General features: G+C 45.0%; 2 protein-coding genes across 3 annotated transcripts in view; one reads left to right on the forward strand and one right to left on the reverse strand.

Moving 5' to 3' along the window:
• LOC146801398 (uncharacterized) overlaps positions 1-25278 on the forward strand; it is a 459470-nt gene that overhangs the window by 179399 nt on the left and 254793 nt on the right. The gene's annotated exons all lie outside the window — the stretch shown is intronic.
• LOC146801399 (ADP-ribosylation factor-like) lies at positions 12087-13772 on the reverse strand. The gene has a single exon (XM_085621082.1). It carries the CDS (start codon positions 13254-13256, stop codon positions 12723-12725), a length of 534 nt encoding a protein of 177 aa, XP_085477208.1. The 5' UTR covers positions 13257-13772; the 3' UTR covers positions 12087-12722.

A 25278-nucleotide genomic window follows, 5' to 3' on the forward strand; every position in this document is an offset into this window, starting at 1 on the left:
CATCTAGCATGGGAATGCCCAAAAATACAAGAGTACTGGGAACAGGTTTTCATGGTGCTCGAGAAAATGACTGACAGTGTAATAGAAAGAGGTCCATTACTTGCACTCCTGGGATATACGGCACAGATACCCAAAACTTGCAGGAAATTCCTCGCTGTGTCATTGTTATTAGCTAAACGAAGAGTAGCATGTCGATGGGGAAGGGGTCGAGCCCCGAAATTTAAAGAATGGTTGACAGACTTAACATATTGTCAAGAACAGACTACCATCTACGCTGAGACATTGCCACATACCTCCAAGCCCAAAAACATGTGGAGACCTCTCCAAGGATACCTACTATCGCAAAACTCCGAAGATACACCTTCCACTTCAATTGCAGCTACATAAGCGACTTTAGATATGCTCCACTATCCATTCTTTGGTCTACAATGCAGGTCCGCCAAGATTGCTGGTATAACAGATGTCTAGGAACTGTGTGTCGTTAAACGGAGACTAGGCTGCCTATCCTTAGTCATTCATACCTGACAGCTCTTCTATGGCCCATGTATAGTATCGCCTTTATTTGTGTTCTGGCGGCCCTTTGTCATTCCTGTATAATTGAAGCTATTGCTTCGTCAAATAAGTTGAAATTGAGAATTCTAACCAAAGAGACTATTGCGACTATATTGTAATTCACTGTACAATGCGCTGTTATATAATGTCATGAGCTATGTTAAAAACTACAAATAAAGTTAAAAAAAAAAAGAAGTATTGACATCAGTGATCATCTATCATGATTTCAGAAACAAAATGTTGTCTTTGTTAACACAGTAAGTCACATACTATGGAGATAGTAAATGAGGAAAGGAGTTCAAGCGGGCTTTGTGGGTGATGGATGTGACTCAGTAGGATCCTATTAGGACGTAGCCCAAGTAGGATCAACTTATCTTCATAGGGGGATTTCATTGCTATTATGTTACTTATTCAAATCATGACCTCATATTTAAGGGTTGTATACTCTGCCAAACTGGATAGGTTTAGAAGCACTAGACGGGTCAATATGACGTGGTTGGTAGAGGTCTTTTTTTTAAAGCACATGCAAATTATGGTTGAGGGGGTAGCCCAAACCCACTTCCTACTGAGGAACAAACCCAAACAGGATACTGCTGATGGGGTAGCCTTCCCGGTCCTACTGAAGAAGTAGCCAAAACAGAAGGACAATCAAAAACAAAGACCCAGCCTTGGGGCAGCCATGCAGAAGAGAAGGTTGACTTCGAAATCACCTCAGGCTGTGCTCCAGTTTTCTGTGAGGCATTTCTTGAGTTGAGGCAGGCATTCATAGATTGAGGTGGCCTGCCTTGCAAGCTGCCATCTTGTGAGGGGGTCCTGAGTCAGAGGGATCCACAGCGCCGCAAACCACAGGTAAGCTGCTCTCACACTCATCCCCCCCCCTCGAATATCTCCAGTAAAGCCTGTCCGGGGGCAGTAGGCGGCCGCCACATGGATGGGGACAGCGAGAGAGCACTCGATGAGGCAGGGGGCTGGCCGCTGGCTGCAGAAGCGCCAGCAATACGGCAACACCTGCAGTGGGCACGCTCAACTGGAGAAAGACTCATCCTTGTGTCCGCTAATCCTGAACTCCTTCGACACTGCCATTTAGTGGCCCACAGTGCTTCTGACACCCAAGGGCTCCAGGGGCTAGCTGAAGCACTGATGCAGTCGTCACCAATGGCAGGGTTACTAGGGATTCTGATGTGCCATGGTGTCTGGTGCAGCGGCGGTCTCCACAGTAGTGCTCAGCTGTCCAGTGCCCAGATATGTTCCTTGGTTGGGGCCAGCCAAAACACCATCGCAGTTGTGCATTCGTCACCAGGGCAGCCTTATGGAGTCTGGTGCCACAGCGGTCTCCCCAGCAGTGTCCAGCTGCCTAGTGGAAATCACCCCAGAGCCGAGGTTTGCAGCCTCCACAGCTACCTAACACCAGGACAGAGAGGCTAAATGAGCCTTGAGAGGGATTTACGTCGGAGGCGATCCCTGGCCCTAGGAGCGTCCGGAGGGATCTCCTTCATGGTCAGCCATCTTGAATCATCATAATAAATGAATTAATTGTTAATTATTACTTAATTAATTTCCCACCTTATACCCCTGCAAACCCAGCAGCCCACATCTCAAATATAACTAAAATATATTATTACACAATTTACATAATTAATAATACATTAAATAATTACTAAAACATTACCAATCAATTGGTAATTAATTACCTAATTAACTTGTCATCCTATGCACCTACAAACGCAGCAATCCACACTTAAAATATAAGTATAATAAATAAATATTACATAATATACATAATGCATATCAATCATAAGCTTACTTATTAATTATTACTTAATTAACTTCCAACCCTGTCCCCTACAAACCCTACAACCTGCTACAACACTATTAATTACTATTAAAAATGTAGTTAAAAAACCTAACTATACAAACTATATTAAAAAAATTTATAACAATCATACAAACAATACAAGCACATAAAATTAATATATGAACTAAAACACATTAAATTAATTTAAAAAACGATATTCTTTACAACTATATTATTGAAAACGATATTCTTAACAACGAAATTACGTACCTGAAAAAATTATATTCCTGAAAACAATATTTCTCCATCATGATATTTTTTTTCTGTCTCCCGATGTTTACAACTGGATATTTTGTCCAACTATCCATGGGAGTCATCTCCCATGGCAAGGGGAGTATTAGTAGCATTTTACTGTCCCTCACCAGACTGACAATAAAATAATTGCTATATGTCCACCCATCCTGATTTGGTGGGCGATCAAACAGCAATTTCTCAGACGGCCCTTACTCCGTCGGCCCATCAGACTTACCTATGGCAGTGAGGAAGTAGTCACCAGCATAGCCAAACCCATTTTCCACCCCCATCTAATCAGACAGGTGGACCATTATGTTGGCAGTTGCGATGGAGTATCCTTACCGTAACATATAGATCAGCCCCTCTGACTTTAGACACACATATACCCACCAATAACATCTCTAGGCATTTATGAAATTCCTTAATTATGTACAAATGCCCAGTGTAGATGGATTATATTATACTCAATTATTGACGTGTTTCGGTGGATTCTATATATTTCCACCTTCTACAAGATAATAAATAATGTATTCTCTTCCAGTAATAAAATTAATTTGTTAAAAACATCTCATGGCATCACAACGCCTTCCTCATCTCAGAGCTGTATGTTGGATCCTGCCTTAAGGATAAAGACCTCCTTCAATCTGAATGCTGTAGGGAGTTTTAAATGATAAAATCTCATGGGACTCTTCCTGCTTTCCAGCTCAAGACACACAATTGATGGATGGAATGAAACCCCAAAACCGGTCCTAGGATGCTTGTTCCCAGTCCAGGGAGGACCTGGCTTGGCAGTTTGGGCTGGACTGTTCCCATGAGGCACAGGGTCAAGACTGATTTGCATATGGCTGGGCTCAAACTGGAATGGCATGGTGAGCAAAAAAACTATGGATTTAGGCCCAGATCTCTGTACTGGGATGAATGTATGACATTGTTCTGCATTCTGTCCATCAACTGTTGTTTTTGCACCTGATTTCCAGCTCACCAGATCATCTGGACCTGACCAGGTCTCCTATGCTGCCCTCTATGGGAATGAGTCTAACCCCCAAGTGCTGTCCTCTAGGTCTTGAACCTTTGGCTGGAGTCAGAGTGTACTTCTCCCTGCTTAACTGAAGGTTTCACCTGATCCAATGCATAGAGGAGCATGGTCTCGCACCACTACGCCGCTCCTGATCGGCTGCTTCACCGGATCTGATGCAGAGCTTCTCGTCGCAGCATCGCAAGGCTCCTAATCGCTGGCTTCAACAGATCTAACGTAGAGCAATGCACAGCCCTGCAGAGCTGCACTATGCAGCTCTACAACGAAGGCTTCACCTAATGCAGCACCGAGCTATGCAAAGGCCTCCAGCTCCATACTGAAAGTCTCACTGAACCAATCCACTGTGATTCAGGAAGACGCAGACCACTCCAGAGCCGCGTCATAACATCTTCGCATCCAAGTTAGAAGGTCAAACTTCCCTCGCAGTCAGCCTGAACATTTGCCTTAAGGCTGGCTCGGTGCAACTAGACATCTGCAGTTGACCCTATTTTTAATCTTAAACTTTAAAGATTCATAACTTTGATTCTACAGATTGGATTTTTGTCATGTAGGTGTCATTTCATTTCTTAAAATAGCCTCTATTATTCTAAATTGGTTTGGGATACTTTTTGTGTTATTTTTTCACTTTATTACTGATTAAGCGCTGCATAAATATTTTACACATTGCATCTAAGTTAAGACTGATTGCTTTTGTCCCAAGCTACCAGAGAGTAAGTGTTGTATGCACTAGCGTGTCATGTGCCATGTTGTGCTCATGTGTCATTTGATATACCTTGCTGCTGTATGAAATAGACACGAGTGGGACACTTTGCGACTCTCGCGTCTATTTCAGAAGATGATTTCTTGGATGGTCAATGTGCGGCTCGCATAAGGAAGCATACTTTCAAACTCTGGGGTGTGTATATGTGGGTGAAGGGTGGCAGTTGGCGGCAATCAGTTACTGGACTTGTTCATGTGGACATGCTGTTGAGACAATAAACGTGAAGTTGTTATCTGTATCCTGTGTGGACTATCTTCTCTTTGAGGGCCTTGTAATCCTCATCTTTACACTGGCAATGATCGGGCATGGATTTACGTATTGATTCTGACGGTTTCGTACTGCAGCTGTCATTAGAAGACTGTTGCCGGTCACCTATTGGAGTTTGGCTTTTTTTCCTTGGAGCAATGATTTCTCATTGGAGCAACGTTCTTTTGTTCCTCCCTGCTTGAGTGCGTAACTACGATTGGTTTTGGGGAAGCTGACACTGTGGTCTCATGGGTTAGCAAGCCTACCAGGGGACCGCCCTTGGATACGCCTTTGGATATGTATTGCCGTTTGAATGGATCCTGTTGGTGGATTGGGTTCCAACGCTTGCCGTCAGAAGTTGCAGTTTCACAGAGAGTGTTGAGAGGAGCTGTTTCTTTCTGTTTGTGCAAACGCGTGTTTCTATGGTGATGCGCACTCCGTTTGGGATATTAGTGGTGATTTCACTGTATTACAAGCGCGTTCTGTTGAGGTGATGTGCACACCTCTTTGGTTTTGACAGCGGTGACTACATTTTTTGTTTTAGTGGTTTATATGACTTTGGTGTGCTTGTTAACGTGTTTCTGGGCACCAGTGTTAATTTAAGCATGTTTGCTGTGTCTAGTCACTCATTTACAGTATTCAGTATACATTATATATTCATATACATTATCTAGGAAAGCTGAGTACTATGCAGCGCAAATCACAGACGCGCCAAATATACAAAAGGAGACTTTCAAGATCTTCAAAGAACTCAGCAAAAAGTCAGATGCAAACTTCGCACTAGCACCCACTGACTGTAACGTCCTATAGTCTAAGTCAGGCTCTCCTGCCGACCCATGCCCGCCACGGATCTTCAGGATGGCACTGCCTGCCTTGGAAAGTCAGATTCTCACCCTCCTGAATAATTCCTTGGCAACTGGCCAGGTCCCCGTAAACCTGAAGGAGGCTAGAGTTACTCCTCTATTAAAAAAACCAGGGGCAGACAGGACCGTATTAAAGAATTATAGGCCTATCTCCCAGCTCCCTTTCCTGGCGAAGGTTGTGGAGAAACACGTCTTGAAGACCATTTCGGCATTCCTGGAGGAACACGAGCTTCTCCAATCCCACCAGGAAGGTTTCAGAGCCCATCATAGTATGGAGCTGGTTATGTTATCAGTTCTGGACGAACTCAGGATTAAGGCCGACAACAAAGAATCAAGGGCCCTGATTTTATTAGACCTGTCAGCGGCGTTCAATACGGTCTGCCACACAAAATTATTGACCCAGCTGGCGGACCTGGGCATTCGGGGGCAGGTCCATAAATGGTTAGAATCCTTTCTATCAGGACGAGCGCAGAGGATCCAACTGGGCGAGCAGGTATCGGAAAAGGGCAACATCTCATGTGGGGTCCCTCAAGGCTCCGCACTGTCCCCTCTCCTCTTTAATATATACCTACAGCCTCTGGTGGCTGCGCTAGCCAAAATGGACTGCCGAGTATTCAACTACGCGGATGACACCCAACTCATCCTAAGGATCGATAATTCGGCCCACGCCCAACAGTCAGCCCTGAGCATACTCAGGTTTACAGTTAACTGGATGACAGCTAATTCCTTAAAAATCAATCCAGACAAGACTGAAGTCCTAGCTATCTCAACTAAAAACAGGTTCTCAAGGGTGAGGAGTGCAAACCAGAGAGGAAATTAGCCCTACTGAAACATTGTTTGGGAAGGATCGGTTTAAAAGAATTTAAGAACTTGCCGGTTTTGGTCAATCCTAGCAATATTAATGTTTAGCAGCATGCACCTAAACAGTTATCTTTACGGTATGGTAAGAAAACTAATGTGGTGATGGAAAGGTTCATTTTTTACTCTAGGAAACTTACGTTCCAATTAATCCATAAAGGATTATGTATCTACCCTTAGATCACCAGCTGTGACTTGTGATTTTGAAAAAATGACGCATGAGCAGATTTTAAGGGATCAAATTCTGATGAGAACCAATAATAAGAAGATACAGAAAAGGCTATAGACCACTTTGGACATGTCACTTAATGCTGCTATTGAAATTGGTAACGCAAATGAGCATTCTGAGAAATCTGTACAGGAGATGGGGGGTAATGGTAAGAAAGGGGTGCATATTGTATCAAAAGAGAGGGATAACTAAAGAAATCTCTGATGCAAAAAAATGAGATGATGCAAAAACCTGAGATGAAGACCAAATGGCAAAACCTGAGGGAAAAAAAGTATGGTTTTGTGTTAGGTGCTGCAGTGGTGGTCATTTGGGCATCTCTAAAATGTGTCCTGCAATAGACAGGATTTGTTCCAGGTGCAACAAGAGGGGGGATTTTGGTACAATGTGCGGATCAATGCTCAGGAGAGTGAATTAATGAGTAATATGACTCTTTATTATGACATGTGAACAATACATAAACAGCGTATTGAATATTAGTGGGGGCAAATGTGTAACTAAAGTCCCTTCATATGACATTGCAGTGGATGGTGTTGGTATACAGGTGTTTGTGTGCCTGGTACGCTATTTAAGCTCATGATATAGTCAAGGAAAATGGCTTACTAAAGTGTTATTGTCTACAGATGTAGCACCTTCTGGGTACACAGGCCGTCGACCTGAGTTAGTTGGTAATTTTGGGCAAACATAGAGTTTGTTGGGCGCTGGACTTATGGGAAAATTTACGTGGCAAGGAGTCGGAAATCCCTGCTGGGTTGGGCACACCAGGAAGAAGTGGGTATCAGATTGGACATGAGTGCTGACCCTCCTGTATACACCACTGGGGACCCTCCTAATGTCACCTGTGGGAATTCTGCCGGTGTTGGTACTGGTGGTGTTTCTGATTTCATGCAGGAGTTAAAGTAACAATTTCCGGCTATTTTAGGTGACAAACAGGAGGAATACCAGGATTTTAAGCATTGTATCAGATTGCATGACAATGTTATTCCTACGCGTCACAGGTTGAGGAACGTACTGTTATCGTACAGGGGCAAACTTAAAGACATGTTGCGTGACATGTGTGAGCAGAACATCAGTAAACCAATGGAAACATCACCATGGGTGTCTCCGGTGGTGATTTCGGTTAAATCTTCTGGGGAATTGAGGCTCTGTGTTGATTTGCGCAGCTTTAATAATACAATTTGGGTGGATGCCCATTCTCTTCCCAATCTTCATGAGATAATGACCACTTTAGCGGGGGCACATATGTTCTCATGTCTAGACCTGGCCAGCGCATACCATCAAGAATCTTTAGATGAGGAACTCAAAAACCTCATGTGTGTTCATCACTTCAGAAGGGTTATTTAGGTTTTGTTGAATGCAGTTTGGCCTGGCTAGCACAACTTCTGTCTTTCAAAGGCTAATGAGAGAAACACTGGAATGTTTAAGTGGAGCAGTTGCTTTTCAAGATGACATATTAGTGTTTGGTAAAGATGCGGAAGAGAATGGCGTAACTTGAGGAGCATTTTGGCGGCTCTATCATCAAAGGGGCTGATGCTACGCTCACACAAGTGTAAATTTAAGAAATGTGAAGTAGAGTACCTACGGCATTGCATCAGCAGTGTGGGCATTAAAACCAGAGTAATCATGTGGAAAACATTCCAAAGAGCAATTAGCTGCTTTCTTTGGGTTAACTGAATTCTATGTTAAGTTTATCCCTAACCATGCATCCAAAGTTGATCCTTTCAAATGTCTGTTAACTAAATGCTAAGTTTGAATAGACTGGATAGCATGTCCAAGGTGTTTAATGTTTCGAAGGGTTTAATTGTGAATGCACCTGGTCTCAAACCTTTTGTTGTTGAGAAACAATGTGTGGTGATGGTTGTAACCACGCTAGTAACTTCAAACTGAATGGGGTGCTGAGGCAGAGATACCAACGCAAGGAGTGGATTATGGCGTATGTCTCAAGGGCTTTGCCAGATGCTGAAAAAAACGATTCAGTTACTGAGAGCGAGTTGTTGGCCTGTGCGTCGGGGGGCTGAACATTTTAGGACCTTTTAGTGGGGGACTAAATTCAACATCAAGATGGATCAGTCGGCACTGGTGCACATGATGACGCCAGGTGGTGGGGGGGGGGGGCACAGTATGTCTGTGCAGTTAGCCAGGTTAGCCGTAATTACATGTTCCTTTCATGACAGTGTTGATCTTGTTTCCCACTATAGGGATTCTGACTCTATTGTCTTTAAGCGCTTCCATTCATATTCATTTCACTGATGCCAGCAGAGTGCCAGCCCCCTACCACTATTTTGAGGTGGCACTACATCCACCTTTCTTGGAGTTCAAGACCGGTCCCTGCTAAACCAAATACATTTGTTTATCATGCTTCCTAGTCTTCTTCACGCTTCTTTTAATATTAAAGGGTCTTTCCTGCTTCTCTGTGTTTTGTTCTCTGGATTTGTAGCTGGCCAGCCATCGCAAAGAGCGCTCTCTGTGTACCTCAGTCCTGACCTGCTCCGTGGCCTACACGGTCAGTAACAGAAACAGCCCCACAAAGGCAGCGCCCTTCCGATTTGCAGCACCTGGATCTGGGCGAGCCAGCAGATTAATGCAGAGAGCTCATTCATCTGCCCCACTCGGCCGGCACAACAACACACGACATACAGATTATCATGTAACAACATAATAAAACATCTTCAAAATTCAAGTGTTTTACCTGCGGGTGCGTGTCATTTCATTCAGTACATTGGGCTGTTCCACCACACTGAGTGACCTTTTACAATAAGTGTATTTCTAAACATGAGTTTGAAACATTAACTGCGGCCCTTCCCCACCCACAGGGCTCTGAAGAGGATGCCAACAGTGAACCAAGTGACAAGACATTTGTCATGTACCTTATATGAAGTGTATGTTGTTATTGCAAAGGGAGTAAAATTAAAGTCTGTTAAAACATATTCTAGAGAGGGTGTGTACAGCGCACATCCTAAAAGGATGTTTTCAGCACGCTCTTAAACGTGAACCTTAAGGAAAAGAAGGTAAATGAAATAAAGTAATTGCCTGCTATCCCACATTTTGGTCAGGCGGGGAAGCCGGGATGGATCCTAGGTTTTCTGGTATGAAATCATGGCCGACTGGCATTACTGGTACCGGGCAATTTACCGGTGGGCTGGTGCCATTTTTCCCTTGATCTGGGGCAGTTGTTTTTTACTCTCTTGCCAAAGGCCCGCTTGGCTTTTGGTGCAGCCCGTTCCGTTGTTGCTGTTGTTCAGAGGGTCTGACCTGCTGCCACGCAAGGCATAGTCTTATCCTCTCCGAATGTGCGCTTCAAGCAGAAACGGAAGAGGTCTGCAAGGCCGACTTGTGCAGTTTGTACATTTATAGCTCTGTCAGCAGAGTGTGGCTGTGAAAGGACCTCTTGTGCGCGTGTGTATATCCACGTCTGTCCCTCTTACATTCTAGCAGTCCACTGATTGCTTTAACGCACAGCCAATCACAACAGTATACATGCGAACCATTGATTGAGTCGTGGGGCATCCAGGGCTCGAATGAGTAGAAGATTTAATGGGGATCCACTCAGTGGAGAGGGATCATACTTTCTGAGCTTTGTTACTCTCTCATTATGGTTATGGTCTGCCCAGACTATGGTGCAATATTTTTTGCACCTGATATATTCTGACAGCGCAGGGATTGACATTGTATAAGGTGTGATAAACATCACCCATTTGCTATAATTGATTGAAGCTTCTGAGGTCGTCGTGCACACTTCAGGTCATAGCTTCCTATTCCAGTAGGATGAACGGTGAGTTAAAGGCATCTTTTAGAAAAACCGGAGTTTATGTAATTCTAGTACTTATAATGACACACTACACACAGTCACCACACGCAGCCATAGATGTTCCCAGGTGGGACAGGCCCTGTTGGAGTGGGGCCCTCAGACCAGGGCCTTTGGTGTTGAGCCCATAGCCCTGAAATATGTTCTATGGGTTGACGGCACCTACTGAAGAATCTTGTGTATTTATTTATTTACAGTGTGTAAAACTCACGTTACTCGCAGGTACTCAGGTCAAGGCTTGAGGGGTGGGGTGGTGCAGAGCTGACGAGGTACTAAGGCAAGTACAAATAAATGTCTGTCCTAAAATTGAGCCACTCAGCTGGAATTCTATTCGCTTGTGTGCGTTATAAATACTGAAAACCTCAGCAGACGTAGCCGTTTACCTGTTGCTACCAAGATGGCAGGTTGTGCCTTTTAGTCTTCCACTGTCTATTGTTACTTGCCCCCTGGCTCAGCAGTACAGCTCACTGTTGGCAATGATCCCAAGCAGGGACTGCAGTGCAAATCAACATTTTAAAAGTATGTAAACTGCATTAAGTTGTTTTTTGGGTGACAGGGGAAAGTGGAGCCATCAATGGCTCTGAGTCAGTTGCAATGAGAGTCCTGAAATTCTGATCCACATAGGATTTTCTACTGAAATGTATTTTTAATATTAGTATATTTTACTACTAAACATGCAGTCACAATTGCAGTTACCTTGCAGTTAAAGGGGGCATAATTTGAATGGTGCAATAGGTGCAGTGGCATTGGGGCCAAAAGCTCCAGGGAACCCATTAACTACGATTATTGCTAAATGTTACTACTAATCAAGACAGTCACAAATGCAGTTATCTAGCAAGCAATAGGGTCATTATTTCAATGGTTGAGCGACACCAGCCCCAAAAGCTCTAGGCACCCCACTAAATACCTAGTTTTGCTATATTTTACTACTAAACAGGCAGTCACAAGCGCAGTTATCTTTCTGGCACTAGGGTCATGAGTTCAATGGTGCAGTAGGTGCAGTGGCACTGAGCCCAAAAGTTGTCAGAACTCCTCTAAACACCAAATATTGCTAAATTTAACTACTAAACAGGCAGTCACAGGTGTAGTTACCTTGCAGGCACTAGGGTCATTATTTCAATGGTGCAGCAGGTGCAGTAACACCAGGGCCCAAAGCTCCAGGAACCCCTCTGAAACCAAAAATTGCTATATTTTACTACTAAACAGGCTGTCACAAGTGCAGTTACCTTTCAGGCAATATGGTCATGATTTGAATGGTGCAGCAGGTGCAGTGGCACCAGTGCCAACATTTGTCATAACTCCTCTGGAACTAAATATTGATATATTTTACTATTAAAAAAGCAGTCTCAAATGCAGTTGTCTTTCTGGCACAAGTGGCATAATTTGAATGGTCTAGCAGGTGCAGTGGCACCGGGCCCAGAAGTTGTCAGAACTTGTCTAAACACACAATATTGCTATTACATCATTTAATTCTAATATTTCCGTCTTTCATTTTTCAAAATGTTGCTATTACTTACCTGCACTATACCACTAGCAACAGCCCAATATATTGCCTTTTTGTACATAAACAAGTCATAATATTAACAGACTTTCTGTAACTTATATTGTACAACTACTCGGCAAGCTCCAACTTACAACAAAAAACAGCTTATTGATCACATAGGTGAACTTTAATGAATTTACCAATGCTTGTTGTTTTTGCCAAAGTAAAATAAAGTACATTGTTATTTTCATAAATCTCAGAACAGATACCTTGTTCTAACTATAAATTGTTTTATTTATATACAATAATCATTGCTAAATGTTATCTTAAAAAGTTAATTATTCAAGTTTGGGGGGAAAAAAGCAGGTGTTTTGCAGTGAAACAGCAGGGCAGCAGTTCATTGTTTAAAAAAAAAAACATAATTTGCAGTGTATGTATAAACAGAGAAGTATAAGCGTGCTCATGGAAGTTATCTGAACATAGTTACTGGTGAGCCTCTGTTTTTAATTCTGAAAATAAACTCTTGCCATGAAGGGCGAGGAATGTGTTTCGGACAGCAATAACAGAGGAGGAATGCAAACTATCTCAACTTTTCTCCTCACCTCTACTGTTTGTGAGTCTTCTGTCAAAGTATTACAGAGCTTTAAGAAGGCTTACGCGCGGACCCCAGGGGGGAAGCAGCTTTGCAGCACACCTGGGGTGTCTCCCTTAAGTGACAGATGTGCTCAGTGCAGGCGGGGCACCCCATTCTCTCTCTAACTCATGCTTGAAGTCTCAACAATCCACAGAATCGGTGTTTCTTCGTCATATTGCCCTGCTCTTCCTGAACTGCTTGATCATGTCAGTGAGCTTCTCCAGACCCTCCACCAGCCCGTCCCCGGTGGTGGCGCAGCATCCTTGGACATGCCACTCATGCCCCCGCACCTTCTTAAGACCAAACTTTTCCTCCACCTCGGAGGGGCTGCTGGCTCCAGGCAAGTCCTGCTTGTTAGCAAGGAGCACAAAAGGAACATACATCATGTCCACATCCTGCAGGATGACCACCAGCTCATCTCGGGCCTCTTTAAACCTCTCTGGGTCTGCACTGTCCACCACAAACAGCAAGCCATCTGTGCCCTTAAAGTAGTGTCGCCACAAAGGTCTCAACTTTTCATGACTGGCGACGTCCCAGACAGTGAAAGATACATTCTTGACGGGCTCCACCGTTTCCACGTTGAAGCCGATGGTAGGGATGGTGGCAACGGTCTCATTCAGCTTCAGTCTATAGAAGATTGTGGTTTTCCCAGCAGCGTCGAGCCCCAGCATCAAGATCCGAGCTTTCAGTTCACGAAAGCCCATTAGAGCGTCGTAGAGTGTGCTCAGGAAAAGGCCAATGATGTCTACAATATGGAGCTCCGGAGCTTGAACACTGGAGGGCAAACCTCCAGCGGCAAAGATTCTCTGGAGCTGGGATCTACAGGAGTTCAGACATGTGACGCTGGAACCCCTGTGAGCTTGAATCCTCTGGAGCGATGACTTTCTAGAGCTGGCACCCTCTATTGCAGTGTCCTGCGGAAGCTAGAACTCTTGAGTTTGTTTGCTCGGAGAGCTGTGTTTTTGTGTCTTTCATTGTCTCTGGTGACGCCCCGTCTCCGGTCCTCTTCTGCACTTTTCCTCTCTTTCTTGCTCTTCTGCGTCTGTGAGCTCGGCCTCCAACAGACTTCCTGTTGGTACAGTGCTGCTGCCAGAGCGGCCCACTTCAGTCTTGCTTCGTCATCCGTAGAGATCATTTCCGGGGGCCCGACTTGCAGGTCGTCTTCTGATTGGCTGAACAGCCCTGCCCCCGCTGTAGCGCTCGCTTCTGTCACTGCAGTTTCTTCCTCCTCACCGATGCTGCGTCACAGAAGACTCCGCTGGAAGAGCCACGCTGGAAGGCGCACTCACGCCAGTAGTGACGCAGCCACCGGTGACGTGCCCGGAAGAGCTTGTCGCTCGTGTGTGCATTAAAATCCAATATTAATAACTGTGAAAGGAATACGATCTAACCGAACAAAATCACGACAAGGACAGGAGCATATGGTGTTATATTATTATTGTCGAGTCGGCAAACGATTAGAGGACGGCCTGAGCTGCATGTGCTTATGAGATCATGGTGACCAGATCTTGAGAACTAAAAACCGGGACGTTTTGCAAAAATAGGACTACGATTTTACATCAACGGAGTGGCGCAGAATGACATCAACACAGGAACACAGAAGAGGCACCAACAAAATTAATAAACTGTAATTTCTTAAACCAGCATCATGCCTGTTGATTAAACTGCTTGCTTACAACATTTTCTAACTAGCACAGCTTTAGAACACCTAAAAGGTGCATCTCACTTTTATCAGTTGACCCCCCCTCTAAAAATCGGGAAATGAGCCAAAATTGCTGAAATCTGCCGGGACAGCTGGCAGTGGCGTAGCTAGAGCTTGTGGCGCCCGGGGCTACCCCTCAGATTGCCGCCCCTGGAGAGGGGGGGGTGCTGGGGGAAAAGGGCGGCGAGCACTTGAAAGATGTCCGAGAGACACGTAGTATCGCCGCTAATAGTTACCTTGATCATGCAAATTACATGCATATACATGACGCGGTCCAAGGCTACACAGTTGAATAGAACGGCGACTGGCAGTACAAAAGAGAACACACAGACTGCATGATCCATCTGGGGACTCAGAAAAACCACATGTGCCATCCATCTGAGAGCTACATGAACAATTACCTGGTAATCCCCTCAGCACAATGCAAACATGCACATACATGACACTGTTCAGGGATCCATCATCTACAGCTGACATTAAATGACCATACATCATGGTCCCCCCATTAAAGCAGTGGGGACCTGCACAAACAATATGTGCTCTAGGGATCCAAAACCAACTTAACAGTGGCGAAGCCTGTAATTCTTTATCTTTCAAAAACAGCAAATTAATTATTCACAGGAAATGACTCACTGTGTGCCCTTAGAACTAAACGCAGCACAAAGGGGTCAATCAGCTCCACCTTGCCAACACAGACCGGATACAAAGCCCACTCTGGTGGCCCAAAGGCAACAACCAGGGGTCGCGCCCTGTCATTACTTCTAAGCAGCAGCAACCAACTCCCTGGGAATGAAAAGACGTGTGCTCCTGGGACCAAAAACCAGCTTGTAATAGTGCATCTCTCCTTCATAGCAGCCTCAGAACACACATGGTGCACAGCCTGCCCGGGGGTCCAAAGCTAAAAAACAGGGAGGGGGTGAGACATTATCATCACAATCCTTAAACACAGCTGTAGGGGCCATGGGATCATGTTCAACTCTATCCGAGGCCCAGGACAAACTGCTCCGGCGCTGCGGCACTCCATGAATATTCAGAAGAAACAAGGAACATTACATTTTTCTGCGATTTTGTTTTCACATTACTTTCATGGTAACCAACAGTGTTAAAAGTCTACAAGAACAGTAAAATGATAATAATGTGTCAAGTACGGAACGCCAAGGCTTGCACACATCCCAACTTGTCATTCTTTCATACACCTTGACTTCTATGACCAAAAGAAATTGTCAGAGCCACCAGTCGACTAACCCCTCCCCTTGGATAAAAATACACTCCAAAATCCAAAAGGTTGTGTGAATTAACTTTGCATTAACTACTGCTCAGGATGATGTATAGACAGCCATTCGGTTCCTACTCAGGGTTTTAGCCTGTCTGTTACATTAGTAGATGTGCCAGTAAAAGTCTAGGTACGTTTCTATTTGTGAATCGCCAGGACTCGGACGGAAACAACCATGCAGCCACTGAAAGACACCAACCAGGGTACAATTCCGGGGTGCACAGCGTCCACCCGCTATTTTCACAGGGTGAACGCCGTCCACCCTGCCAAGAAGTTGGCCCCACAGAAATATGCTGAACTTGCCCAGGTGTCATTTTCAGACTCCTAGACACGTTCAGCAGCACCTGCACATTGTCTGCTTTTCATTCCCAGCAGAAACGTGCAGGCAGCGAGGTTTTTTTTTTCTTCATATTTATCTCCAGCTGAACCAAAGATAAAGGGCAAGTTGAGGGGCCATTAGGCCTCCTTTTGATAGAGTGGCCTGGAACTTCACACTTAAATGTAAATACAATGGAGGAACAAAAAAAGCACACATCTGGTTATTTCTTCACAGGTACTTGAGGCTTTTGACTTTGTTAGGCCCCTTTATGTAAGTGCATGAACTGGAAGTATCTCAGATGTGTTGGTCGGTGCCAGTATTTACACACAATTTTAATAGCACTATTTTACTTTCTTTTATAAAGCTACACATACCAATGCAGTGTCAGAGCGATTTACATAATATACAGATTGAAAATAAATCATGCAAGCGTGTAAATCAGTGTACAAGATGTGTTGCATGAGTCAGTGAGGGTTAAAATTTGTAGCAGTCACATATCCTAAATAGCTTACTGTGCTTTATTAAAAGGCTTACTATTTATGAACTGCAAGTAACAAAAGGATCTGTGTTCAAAGCAGTAACCTTAACTAGCTACATTAAAAAAAAAATCTGTCATCTGCATATTACATGATGTGCTTTGCAGGCACATTAACCTTCTATACTACTATTCTAGCCTACAACAAATCAGGACTATTGGCTTTGTCAATGGTTATTAGTTGCATAAGATAAATAAGCTGCAACTATGGCTTGTTACATATAATATTGAAAAAGCTTCCACTTAAAGCCCTGGTGACAATACCACAATGTTGCTGCTCTTGTATTTCAAAAAGAGAGCAGCAGGGCGCAATGGGGCTTCAAGCCACTGTGAGACATTAGGATGATCATGAAAAACGCTAATTTTCCAGTTCACAATGGCCTAGGGTGGGCCCACCCTCTAGAACCGAGCCTGGTTGTAGGTATGATGTTACTTGTTGTATCACATAGCTGGATGCAGTGATAGAAACAGCAAAATATAAGGCAGGCGGCACACTATACTAAACACAGATTTTTAGGGTAAGTGTTTTAAAGCCACGCCCTTAATTAAATCGGCCACCCCCTTTGAGAGACCCCCCCAGTTTTTTCATCCCACTTAAAGCCCTGTTGGCAGCTATGCTGCCACTCTGCCACTCTGCCACTCACTAAGTATCCCCAAAACTATTCTCTTACCTCACTCATGACTCGCTCCAGAGTCTCTATAGCAGGCAGAGGGGGCGTGGGGGGGGGGCGTGTTGGGGGAGTTGGTTCGAACGAACTTCAGCAGCCAGACCAGTCTACAGAGCCAACAAATTGCGCAGAGATCAGCACTGCCACAGACTGCCCCAGGCCCCCAGTCCCCGGCCAGAATGAGCGCGAGAGCGCGTAGCGCGTCACTGCTACGTCGTTCGTTCTCATCGCGAGGGCAGGGCTGGCCATAATAAAATCATTTTTTTAATGTCGCCAGGGCCGTCATTGGTAGCGCTCGCGCGCTACAAGATTGATTGACGGCCCTGGAGGCTAGGACGGACCAATAGTAACGACTAGAGGTCTATAGCTGAGCTAATAGAAACGCGGGACGTCGTAGCCGCGATTTTGGAAAGCACTTTTGACTGCCAGTGCCGCTGGCGCACTAGCAGTTTAACAGCAGGTCAGTGCGCACTTTCAAACTGGGCCGCGCGCGCTGGAACCCGTTGCGGCCGCGGTGGCCTTTATAATTTATTTGGGGACACAGTGTCCCCAAATAAATGATAAAGGCCGCCGCGGCCGCAATGGCCCACCAGTGCCGCGCGGCCGCCCTCAAAATTGTGCCGCCTGGGGCGGACCGCCCCCACCGCCCCCCCCTAGCTACGCCAGTGACAGCTGGTGTAAATCCGGGACTCCTGGTTTCCCTACATGTGATTCACCAATCATGTGCCTTAACACCTTACTTTAAAATACCCAGACAGTTATGTATTTTAGCACATAAATTTGACCTTATTGTGCGGTAGAAAATGTGGTGAGGAATTGGCCACGTGAGTCTGAAATAACGCTGACTCCAAGAAAAAGTAAATAGGTTTATTAATTAACTCCTTCCGTGCTCATGACGGAACGACGGCGTCATGAGCCACGGTTGCCATGTGCTCATGACGGAGTGGTTCCGTCATGCTGCGGCCGTTGTCGGCCACGCCGCCCACGCGGCGCTAATTCCCCGCCTGTGCGGGCGATTAGCGCTGTGGGCGGAGTCATGACGGAACCACTCTGTCATGAGCATAGCCCAACCGTGGCTCATGACGGAGTGGCTCCGTCATGAGCACCGCGCCACCGCGCTGCCCCCCCCGCACCCCCCAGCGCTGCGGCGGAATTTCCGCCGCAGCGAAGGGGTTAAACAGTTGCTGGAGAGCGCATCTGAGTTCTGACTGAAAACCGGGTCACTTAGCGCCAAGGGCCATATGTATACATTTTAGGGATTGCGATTTCCTAATTTTGTTTCTTTGCGAATCGTAATCAAGAAATCAGCAATTCCTTATGTATGACACCTGTTGGGTTTCCTTTACCTTTTCCTAATGGTATCGCAATTGACTACTTCATGAATGTTAATTGGGTAGATCACAATTTGCGACACATTAAGAATCACTGCCATAATGGGAAGGTCCTGCCTGCTAAGGTCCACAGACCACTATGTCTGTGATTGCTTTTTAATAAATCAAATGTTTTTTTTTCTAATGCAGCCCGTATTCCTTAAAAGAAAACGGAATGCGTTTAAAAAAAAGAAAATGAAACTTTAATGTTTCATTTTTAGGTCTTGCCTGAGCCAGTGTGCATGCGCTGCTCTGCGAAGCTTATTGTAAGGACTTCCAACTCAGACCACACGCTCGTGCGTGTGTTTTTTTTTTTGCTCACACACTATTGGCCTTTGCGTGCGTCTTTCTAAAAAAGACAGCACGCAATTGGGCAAAGGCGGGTGCATGTCCTACCTTTGCATCCGCCCACGGCCTAGGGCTTGCGAGAGTGAGCATCAGCACCATCTGTTTCCAGTTATCGCGCCTGCGTCTCGCGTTCACATTAATTGGAAACAGATGGCGCTCGCGCTGGCCCTGGCTTTTTTCCTCCTTTCAGAGAGATTAAGGCCACGCTTGTTTTGAATTAGGTCTTGGTTTAGAATAGGATGGGCAGATATCAGTCTTAGCACACACACATGCTTGTATCACACTTCGTCCAATGACGGAAGGAACAGTAGTTCGTGCAGATGCTCTTGCGTCTCTGCTGTGACGTGGATGCTTGCAATCGCCTCCCCACAGAGCCTTCTCGGGGCTGTAATGCTGCGGGTAACGCAATACTAAGTGGTGTTGGGCCTCTGTTTCTGCTGCTTTAAGTGCTGTCACAGACTTTGATGGATTGCCGTAAGCAGAGTGGACAAATATAGTCTGCATTGCCCCGGTAACTTAATTCACTGCTCATAAGCTTCTGCTGCGTGATTGCTGGGTCCAGCAGGAATTCACTTCACTGCTAGGCCGCTGGAGTGCTGTTCAGCATCGGCTCTTTGTTAGGAACATACAGACACGCCACGGCGTCTTCTCGTCATTGGTGGGTTTACATTTCATTCCTGGGGGATGTTTTTTCCATAAGGTTAGGAGATATTGTAACATGGTAATGTAGCAATTGCAGCGATGTCGCCTGCTGCAGACATCAATCACAGGTGGCAATACCAGCAAACAGGAATTGAAGGCTCAAATTTAAGATCATAGATATTTCTTTTTTTCCATGCACCCTAAAGTGGCAAAGGCTCTGTGTGACGCTTCATAAAACTCTATATAAATAAATACATAAATGAAATGAAGAAAGAAACTTGGATGCCAAAGGATGCAAGGTGCGCTTCACCTCCAGGATTTTGCAGCATTACTGCGGCACCACTTTATTTTACTTGCAGTCTTTTCTTTTCAACCTTAAATCAATAGAAACTGTTCACTCAGACTGTTCCACCTTGATATAGATATATTTTAGCAAATGGAGAGTGTTTATTTGCTATTGCCATTCATTTATCGACATCAGAAGGTTGAAAGCCTGAACTGATTGTGCCAGGATCCTAACTTGTAACCTGCTAGTTATACTAAAATGTAAGCAGGAAGGGCTTAAATCCTTGAGTCACTTGGTGCTGAAACACCTGGTAGTATCTCTAGCCTCCATCTAATCCGGAGCTGAGAGCATTTTGCTGCACCTGGGCCCCGGGAATTGCTACCACCGGCCGGAGTTTGAGACTCTCCTTCCTGACATCGAAAGACGGACACTTCAGGGCAGCCCGAGACTCGCTGCAGCACAGAATTGTGAGACTACAGGCCTGGCTTTCTTTGAAGGTTGTTACAGCCTTTCCTCGAAGTTCAGGAACCTCTCCGTTTCCCATAGTTAGGTCTCGCCTGACCCAGCGCATGCGCTGGTCTGGCGAGACTTATTTAGAGGGCTCCAAAAAGTGCTACCAGGCCAGCCTACAGCTACAGTGCATGTGCACGGGCGCGCGCGCCGCGCTTTACCGTGATTACTTTCACTTTCACCGCCGCTTTGATGTTTGATCGCGATCGCGATCACTTTCACGGCCGCTTTGCATAGCCAATAGGTCTCGCTTTTGGGACCTTATAAGTATTTAGTTATGCAACTGTTGCATGGCTAAACACTTATAAGGTCCCAAAGGCGAGACCTATTGGCTATGCCAATGCTTGTTTTTATGTTGGTTCGACCTCTAAGGTAGGAACCGTTGTTTTAAAAAAAATATATATTAGAGTACTGTTTGTTACAGCTGTTAGGCCCCTCATGTTGCATAGGCCAGGTTTCCCTCTCCTGACGGCGTTTTCAGTTTGCTTTTACTTTACGTCATGCAGGGCAGAGGGGCGGGCAATGTGTTATGTGTATTTTAAGCAGTAGTTGCAGCCAGTGTTGGGACCGCTTACTTCTGTTTTGGTGGTTCCACCTTCGAGTGAGAAGGACATGGAAATCGACCCTTTTAACTGCGACCATGTGCTGTGCAGGTGCTGAGTTTTCACAAATAAAGACTACGTTTGCCAAATTCCTTGTGTATCCAGGAGTTTTCTGGCAACAATTAAAATCATGCCAACATAACTCTCCTGTATAATGTTCATGCTGGACCAAGATCAGTGTTTTGTAGAGTGGCAGTTTTCACCCAGCCTGAAGCAGCACAGAGGGTTAATGTGCCTGCTGTAAAGAACATGTACATGCAGATCACTAAAGTGCATTTTATGTGGTTAGCTCAGTGGGTTACTGCTTTTGTCACAGAGATCCTTTTGTTACTTACAGTTCATAAGTTACAATCCTAATATAACACAATTACTTATGAACTACAATGAAGGGCCTGTATTCAAACTGCGTGTTATAGGTTAGACCGCTATTTTTCTCCCCAGACTTTCATTATCCTAATGTTGCTAAAAGGTTTTCTCTTTATTTAAGAAATCTGGACATTTCGCCGTCCAGATGGCAGCCGTGGTAACAAAAGGTAATCTTATGTGTCTGGTGTTGGCTGTGAAGTGTTCATGGTATAATTTGAACTGTTCTTTGCTTACAAGCGAATATTATAAAACATATTGGGCGTGAAGTGCTTTAATCCATGGCGGCACAGCACACAGGATAGTGTGCTGCATGACTAACCACTTATAAGGTCCCAAAGGCGAGACCTATTGGCTATGCCAATGCTTGTTTAAGACTAGGCAGTGGTCCGTGGGACCACTTCCTACTCTTAAAAAATAATTGTTTGAACATTCACAAAGGGGAAGGGATCCAATGGGTGCCTTTTCCCTTTTTCGAATGGTTACCACCTCCTTTGAGGTGTCAGTAAAAAATGAATGTTTTGCAACCGTAATTTCGTTGCAAAACATTCATATATACCAGTGCGATTCGGTATTTGGAAGGGATGCCTTAAACACGCCCTTTCCAAATACCGAATCGCTAAACACAAATTACGGTTCTGTAACATGTTACCAAATCACAATTTCATTTGTACTTATCAAAAATAATTTTTGCGGTAGGAAACGTCCCGATTCTGCGATTCAGTCCATTGCCGACAGCAAAACTGATTTTGTATATATGCACCCAAGTACTTCAGACGGTCTAAGAGCTAAACCAAAGGGGTAGGGAGAGAGGCAGAGGAGGAAGGAAAGGTAAAAAAGACAAAATGTACAACACATCCTTCCCCTATTAGGAAAGATGAGGTGGAGATCAATCTTAAATCATTTTCTATAAGGTAGGCAAATCCACAGAGACCGTTTGAACTGATCTGCTAGAGTCTTATCATTTGGGTCGTCACTTGATGGAACAGATTCAGCATTGGAACTTACACCATGTTTAATGCCACTGTTACATATTTGTTTCAGGAGCAGACGCCTCACTCAACTCTTCAGGAGAAGGATACTCCCTACTGCAATCAACCATACAATCATTTGCAACCTTAAGATTGTCACTTGCACATTTGGCACTTCTTTTTACACTCCAGCAATTGGCATCTTGAGTAATTACACTTTGTTTAGTTTACTTTTACAATTTTGATTGGTTTGGAGTATTTGAATTTCCCTTCTCCCCCCTCACAGGAAGCCATATGCCTATGACATCTACCATCAACACTAGCAGCTTCACTCTGTGTACTTGGTCATACTCAAGTTGGATCATTTGTTCAAAATCCAGAAAGGGCACATATGTTAGGATGACACTCTTTCTCTTAGCAATCTAAATGGACTGACTCCAGTCATGGAATGAGGACATACACGGTAAAACCACAACCTTTCCCTAATGGTCTGTTCAATCAGTAGTTTGTTTTGATAGGTCAGTTTACCACTATCCTTGAAGTAGCAGTTGAATCTCTTTACAAGGCTGTTGCACTATGGATCATAAAGAGCATATTTTCGTGCTATTCTAAGTTTTGAGAAAATAGCCATCTCTAGGGATGAAAATTGCACATCATTGTCCCAGTCAACGGTCTCAGGATACCCTTCCCTAGAAAAAAAACCCTCATCTAGCTTAATACTTCACTTGAAGTTATCTCTCTATAAAGACTAACTCCGGCCATTTTGTAAAATAACCATCAGAATTACAAATTGCATGTGATGGTATTTTAGTGGAGGGTCCCACAATGACGAAAGACTAATCTCTGTCATGGTGATTAAGTTCATATCGCAGGCTGTATAAGTGGGGTATTTGTCCTAAAATTCCTATAACAATTGGCACATTGTTCACAATTTGTTACAAAGTGGTCAGCTTCCGTATTCATTTCCTGCCACCAGAATAGTTTTTTCTAAGTGAATTCTTCAGGGCTGAAATTCCCATATAACACCAGTGGCATGATCTCATGAGAACATCCCAGACTGCTTAAGGTGGAAGAAATGTGTCATTACTGTATGGAATGCCATTAACACTTAATTCACTGATAACCCGAGCAAACAAGTGCAAAGCCCCTCCGCCTGGGACGACTCCTGGTGGCCGGCCACGCTGGGAGCTGCGCCGACACCCACCGACCACGCACGCAACCTGGGATTCATCCTGGACTCATCACTATCAATGACCCAGCAAGTCAACGCCGTCTCCCCCTCCTGCTTCAATACCCTCCGCATGCTTCGCAAGATTTACAGATGGATCCCCCTCGGAACCATAAGGACAGTCACCCAGGCCCTCGTCAGCAGCAGGCTGGACTACGGCAATGCCCTCTATGCGGGAACCATGGCCAAACTCCAGAAAAGACTTCAACACATACAGAACGCCTCTGCACGCCTCGTCCTCGACATCCCCCGCCACAGCCACATCACTGTCCACCTGAGAGAACTACACTTGCTCCCCGTCAACAAGAGGATCACCTTCAAGCTCCTCATTAACGCTCACAAAGCACTCCATGACGCCGGACCAAAATACCTCAACAAATGACTCACCTTCTACACTACCAACCGCCAGCTTCGCTCCGCTGACCTCGCCCTCGCCACCGTTCCACTCATCCACCGAATGACCACCGGTGGCAGATCATTCTCTCATCTCGCTGCCAAGACATGGAACACCCTCCCCATCCACCTGCTGACCTTCAGGAGACTTCTCAAGACCTGGCTGTTCGAGCAGTAGCAGCACCCCTCCCCCCCCCCCAGACCTCCCCCTTAACTCCTTGAGACCCTCATGGGTGAGTAGTGCGCTCTACAAATGTTTGATTGATTGATTGAAGCACCTTTTAAACTGTTAATCGGTGGCCAACCAGAACATGTGTATGTTATGTTATAGGATTTGTAAAGCGCATGGCTGACTCAGCAACAGGGCGTCCCAGCGCAAGTTTTGTCAGAAAGCCACAACTGTGAAAGAGAGATCCAGGGGAAAAAGAGGAGGGCCAGCAGAATACTTAGATGGCAAACAACCATGTCTTCAGAGATTCCCTAAATGACAAGTGGTTCTGAATGCGCCTCAGAAGAACAGGAAGGGCATTCCAAAGGGCGCGAAACGCCCTTGTTCTTCTAGCACGTGCCACACTGGCTAGATTATGATCAGCATAGCGCAAGGACCATGAAGGGAGGTACAGCATCAGCAAATTAGATAAGATGGGGGCCCCCTGAGAAAAAAGATCTAACTGAATGTGCTCCTCCACCTGGAGCCAGCGTAATTTGCGAATAGCATCCACAGCTGAGCAGTGCTTAGGAAGGGCAAACAGCAACCTTGTCACTGCCATTCCTTTACCTTAGTGATAATATCAGCCTTGGCTTCAGCATCACGCCAAAGGTCTTCAGTTAAAGGCATTTCTTGCATAATACAAACCTCTCTCACATTTGGAACCACATTAAACTCATCTACATCTTGATTCCTTATCTCAACAGTTGGACTGGGTAACCCTGATAAACAGCCTGCACAGTAATTACACATAAGATACAATACAGAAATACTCATGCAATTTGGAACATAGTCAAGTAGTGCAAGCCTTTGACTTCAACCCTCCCCTCAGAGACAGAATATGGGCTCCAGGTTAGTAGTCTGGTTCTAGGACAAGCTTGTTAACCCATGTGAAATGTCTAAAATGGCCAACAGCCCATACGCAGGTGGGCCACTCCAGTTGAATGACAGCGTACAGTCTCTCAGTTTCACTTAATGTTCTGGATGCATACATGACCACCCATTCATCTTGGTCTACTTTCTGGGGCACTATTGCCCCAAACCATGTTCAGCGGCATCTTCTGTAATAATGCATAATTTGCCTAATGAAAAAGGTCTCAAAGTGGGGGGTTTGGTAATGTCCTTAATGAGCTTGAAGGCTTCTTCGTGTTTTTTTTCCCATTTGAAATTGTCATCTTTCTGTAGAAGTGTTCTTAAGGATTCCATAACTGTGGCAACTTTTTGGATATGTTTGAGTAGTATTGACAAATCCCACAAAATGACAGCAAGTGTTTCTTATCACTCGGCTGAGGTGCCAGGTCGATAGAA

The sequence above is a fragment of the Triturus cristatus genome, chromosome 8 (genome assembly GCF_964204655.1).
Source record: "Triturus cristatus chromosome 8, aTriCri1.1, whole genome shotgun sequence".
Classification (NCBI taxonomy): domain Eukaryota; kingdom Metazoa; phylum Chordata; class Amphibia; order Caudata; family Salamandridae; genus Triturus; species Triturus cristatus.

Bases quoted from the DNA above. Each gene is read 5' to 3' on its own strand.
- LOC146801399 (XM_085621082.1), bottom strand. From the start codon at position 13,256: ATGGGCTTTCGTGAACTGAAAGCTCGGATCTTGATGCTGGGGCTCGAC.